This window comes from Lygodium microphyllum, chromosome 7 (assembly GCF_053477565.2).
Source record: "Lygodium microphyllum isolate KBCC chromosome 7, Lygodium_microphyllum_v1.1.10, whole genome shotgun sequence".
Lineage (NCBI taxonomy): Eukaryota > Viridiplantae > Streptophyta > Polypodiopsida > Schizaeales > Lygodiaceae > Lygodium > Lygodium microphyllum.
Genome location: NC_141141.1, coordinates 121,126,657 through 121,131,220, shown reverse-complemented (window position 1 = coordinate 121,131,220; position 4,564 = coordinate 121,126,657). Strand labels below are relative to the sequence as shown.

Genomic DNA, 4,564 nt, shown 5'->3' with positions numbered 1-4,564 from the left:
ATTGCTCATTATCCACGTGTAGTTGGAGATGTGGAGAACTTCACCCCGTATCGAATTCGGAGATGCGAAAGTGGCAGACTCTGCCTTATCTCTCGAAGGCAAATAATGTGAGAGGGCATTATTTGCGATGATTATATGAAATAATACGCGTGGGGCCAGGCATGTATAAAAGGGCAGGTTGTGACATTGAACTGGTCGCGGGCTCTCCACAAGTCGAGGATAGTTCCTCCACAGCGCAAGCGCGCAGACACGCGGAGAGAGAGAGAGAGATGGCTCACGTCCCATATTATGCCAGTCAAGTATCATGCATAAAGAAGCAAGCGGCCGGATGGCAGACCATCACCTTAAGCGCTCCCAATTTTGTTACAAATGTGGAGCCACAGATCGACTGCAGCGAGACAGCCTCGCAATACATTGTCTCAGCCTTCGTAGATAACGGTAAATTAATGTTCTCATAACATGCAAAACTGATGTTTAATGTTGCACGAGCCTATGACTCGTTGAGACAGTACCTTAATACTAAGGAGGATTGCATAATGCGGCGTTCGATGAGTGGTGAAGATGTCGTTGCTAATTTCCGGTTCATCTTGCTTGCTTGCTTGCTGCAGCGCTTCGAGGGGAGCTGCGAGTCGAGGTGGATGACCACAGCCAGACGTTGTACGTTTGTGGACCCACCTTCACCAAGCCCGTCTCGCTGCCCCCGAACCTCCTCACCAGCCACACCCACGCGGCTTGGCACAAGGACGGCCGTCTCCTCATCACCATCCCGAGAAGAAAGTCGCCCGCTCAGCAGCGTCGCTCTGCTCCTGCTAACAACGTCCTGAGGCATCTCAAAGTCTTATTCGTGAACTAGCCTACTTATGTGTAAACGAACACCTTACGCTTGTTTGTCCTAGGTTTTTAGACTCGATCTTAGGCGTTCCATCGCATGTCATGTCTGTTAATTCATGTCAACATATCCACCTCTACACTAAGGCGGCTTCCTTAATTAATTGGGAGTCCTCGGGCTTCCTCCATGGCCGTCGTCTACGCCTTGGACCATGTCGTCAGGACCTACGTACGCATGTTGCGAGAGATTAGGCGTAAAAACTTGGAAATGCAAATGTGCATAAGCTGACCTTGCATTTAAATGCACATGTACATAAGTTATCTCTATCTCTCCTTCCTTTTACTTTCTCAAAGCAACTCATCTTACCACCGGGTTCTTTCAAGTTTGCCCACACTTTACATTTTGCTCACTTTGTCAGAATTGCTCCACTCTTGAGGTTTCCTACATTGTTTTAATATGGCCGTTTAATATTCACACTATCAAGCCATTTTGCTCTTAGATATGCATACATTGTGCTTCACCACTTGTCAATAGGAAAGAGAAGAATACGAATTCGCTTAATATCCCACATCACCAAGTTCTCTCAACTATTTGAAGCTTAAGAGTATGCTTGGAGAATGCGCAAGCTCATGTTTGGAAGGAAATCTATGTGCATTATAAAACACAAGGGTAAGGTAGAGATGAGATCAAAGCTCAGGTTGATAGATATGTAAATGGCGCATGCTGATTGTTGAGATGTCGAGCTCTTCATAAGCCGGCATCCATTACGTGTCTTGGTGATGTGGCAGGATATTTGAACGAAATCGAAGTGCATTATAAAACACAAGAGCAAGCTGGAGATGAAATCAAAGCTAAGGTTGATAGACATGTAAATGGCACATGATTCTAATAAGGAAGAGAGCTTGAAGAGGCATTGCTCTAGTAAGACGTGAGACACAATGACACACAGCTTTGCCTAATGAACACCACACTTGATTCGTCCACCTTTATTGTTCTACATGCATTTTATATGTAGGACATAACCAATCTTTTGCTTAGTACGGGAGAACATCACCCAACTCTTCTCAAACAATCTCGCATACCTTGCAACAAACAAGAGAAATGAACTTCCTCTATATTTCTCAATACACATGGGTGCCTACTGCATAAATGCCTCCTATCCCGAAAACAAAAATATATGCACTATAAGAAAATATACAAAAGCTACGACATTGGCTACATCAACAATGTCAATTAGAGGTAATAACATGTAACATGAATCAAAATCAATTTGTCATTTTTGCATGCTCGATATTCTCCATGGCTAGTTTTCCCTCACTATTATGCATCCAAGCCCCTATATATAAAACCCATGCATACTTATTTGAGATAATGCAAAAATCTCTACTCTAAAACACACAAATGCTCTATATGCAACATTTCATTGTTTAGGTATGCTTTTCCGAGTCCTTATCTACCATCGATCAAATTCACATAAGTTTTGAAATGGTTTTTTCTACTACATTACATAAGCCTTTGTAAGGCCTCACTATTCAAACATAAGACATAATTTAAATGTCGGAATCCGCTCCAAAACTTTATGTTGTGGAAAAAGGAAATGTTGATTACTTAAGGTGAGCAATGTTATAGGAACATCCTACATAAATGTAGTATAACCAATTTCTCTTGTGGGGCGAGGTATCTTAAAAAATAAAAGTGTACCCACATGTGATCAACAAGAGGGTTATTTAATTCTAGTAAAATTTGCATGATACATTCACTGAAGGGCTTTTCTAATTTTAATTCTAGTAAAATTTGAACGAAATCGAAGTGCATTATAAAACACAAGAGCAAGCTAGAGATTAAATCAAAGCTAGGGTTGTTCTTTGCCACATCAAAAAGTAGGGAAGAGGAGAATGAAAGCCCTTTATGATCTTTGGGCTATGAAGTACAAAACTTGATATTCGTATATTGAGCAACGTTACCACCAAGGTCGAGTGATCTAGTGGAGCAAAGGGTATCAAGTTATTGAGTGGCAAGCTGGATCCTTTACATGGGAGATTAAGGCCTACTGCTACCAATTGTCAACTACTTTTGACTAGCATTCCTATGAAGTATAGTGAGGAAGGAGGGATTGTGCCTATTATACATCCTCTCTCTCAACTTGATTTTGATTATCGTATGTACGAGTGAGCTGATTATTAGGGCATGGCCTATCAATGAAGCTTGAGTTTATACTCTTTATTTTGATAGAGCTTCCAGAGGGCCTGCTAAACACGTGAGTGTTGGTGTTGTCATTGAAGATCCCCAACATAGGGTTGTCATGAAGATGGGAGTCTATTTAGGACCCTTTTTTGCTAATAATACAGCAGAATACCAGGCCTTGATCATAGGGCTGAATGTAGCCCACTATGGTAGTATCCGTGGATTATTGGTTAAAGGTGACTCACGATTAGTAATCAATCAACTAAATGGGACTTACAATGTATGAGATCCCATCCTACGGATGTACCATCGTGTAGCCTTGGATATGTTGCATATCTTTGAGACGGTGACTTATCAGTTAGTTCCTCAACAATGGAATCGCTTTGCGGATTCCCTAGCTAACTATGCTTTTGTGGAAGATGTCTTCTTCAATTGTGGTCTAGGCTTCGGAGCCCTTACAATTACCTCCTAACATTAGCCCTGGACAACTTTGGGATCTTCTTGCTGACATGTCATATTTTAGCCGCCGATGGTTAGTCTGGGTTATGAGTCAAGTCACAAGTGAGCACCTTCTAACTTTGTCATGGACACATAGGATTGTGTACTGTCATATTCATCAAACACCCCTTGCTATTTATATGGGAGGTTAGCTAATAACTTGATGCACTTAGTGTAGGGCCTAAGAGGCCTTATCCTTGGTCAGTTTTGTGCTTTAGTAGAGTAATGTTAGGATCAAGGGATCGTTTCAGCAGTACAGTGTTCTGAATGGTAGTAAAATGTTTTATTTCATAAGACCAAGAGGGATGTCTTTGTCGATTTCAAATGTTTTATTTCATAAGGCCAAGAGGGTCATTCTGTTGGTTGTGAAATGTTCTATCTCTTTAGGCCAAGAGGATTGTGTGTCTATTTTATGCAAGTATGTTTAATGGTTTTCTCTTTTAGTGATTCCATCACATTGGTTGTATGAAGTGCATGGAGGGAGCCTTTGCTGCACAGGAGCTTATTGTGACCATTCCAAGTGGTGTCATCGCCTTTCCAAGTTTTTCTCTTAAGCTAACAATATTATATGTGTATGTGGGGGCTATTTTGTTTTTATTTGTGGGGATTGGCAATCAAGGCATGAAGTCCTAGGGCTTGGCTAGGTATATATGGGGGGATTTGAGTAGTTGTCTACCTCTTGTTAAGACATTTTCATGCATTAAAGACCTGTGATAGAGGGTAGTCCTTATGGCCTTGTCCTTCCCGCTTGCTAAGTAGTTGTCATAGGTGGTGCGCAGATCGGCCGTTGTATGCTCGCGTAGTGAATCCCGGAAGGTCCCCAAGAACAATGAACTCTACTTTTTGCACAAGTTACAAGGTAAAAAGCATGAACGACAAGAGCAAGAGACCAATTGGGTGCAATCTCCCCCCATGCCTTGTGTGAGCGCTTCACAAAGCATGTATTTTATGTATATTCCATCTTCATGCTCAATAATAGCCCAATTTACAAAAATATATCAAGCTTTTAGCTTTTGAGTTTGCTTTTACAAAAATAGGAATAAAGCTAATGGA

General features: G+C 41.5%; 1 protein-coding gene across 1 annotated transcript; it reads left to right on the top strand.

The window, feature by feature from the left end:
• Positions 1–202: 202 nt before the first annotated feature.
• On the top strand, positions 203–1,222 carry LOC148033886 (uncharacterized). The gene is made up of 2 exons (XM_087682386.1): positions 203–438; positions 609–1,222. Exons 1-2 carry the CDS (start codon positions 270–272, stop codon positions 851–853), a joined length of 414 nt encoding a protein of 137 aa, XP_087538512.1. The 5' UTR covers positions 203–269; the 3' UTR covers positions 854–1,222.
• The last annotated feature ends 3,342 nt before the right edge of the window (positions 1,223–4,564 follow it).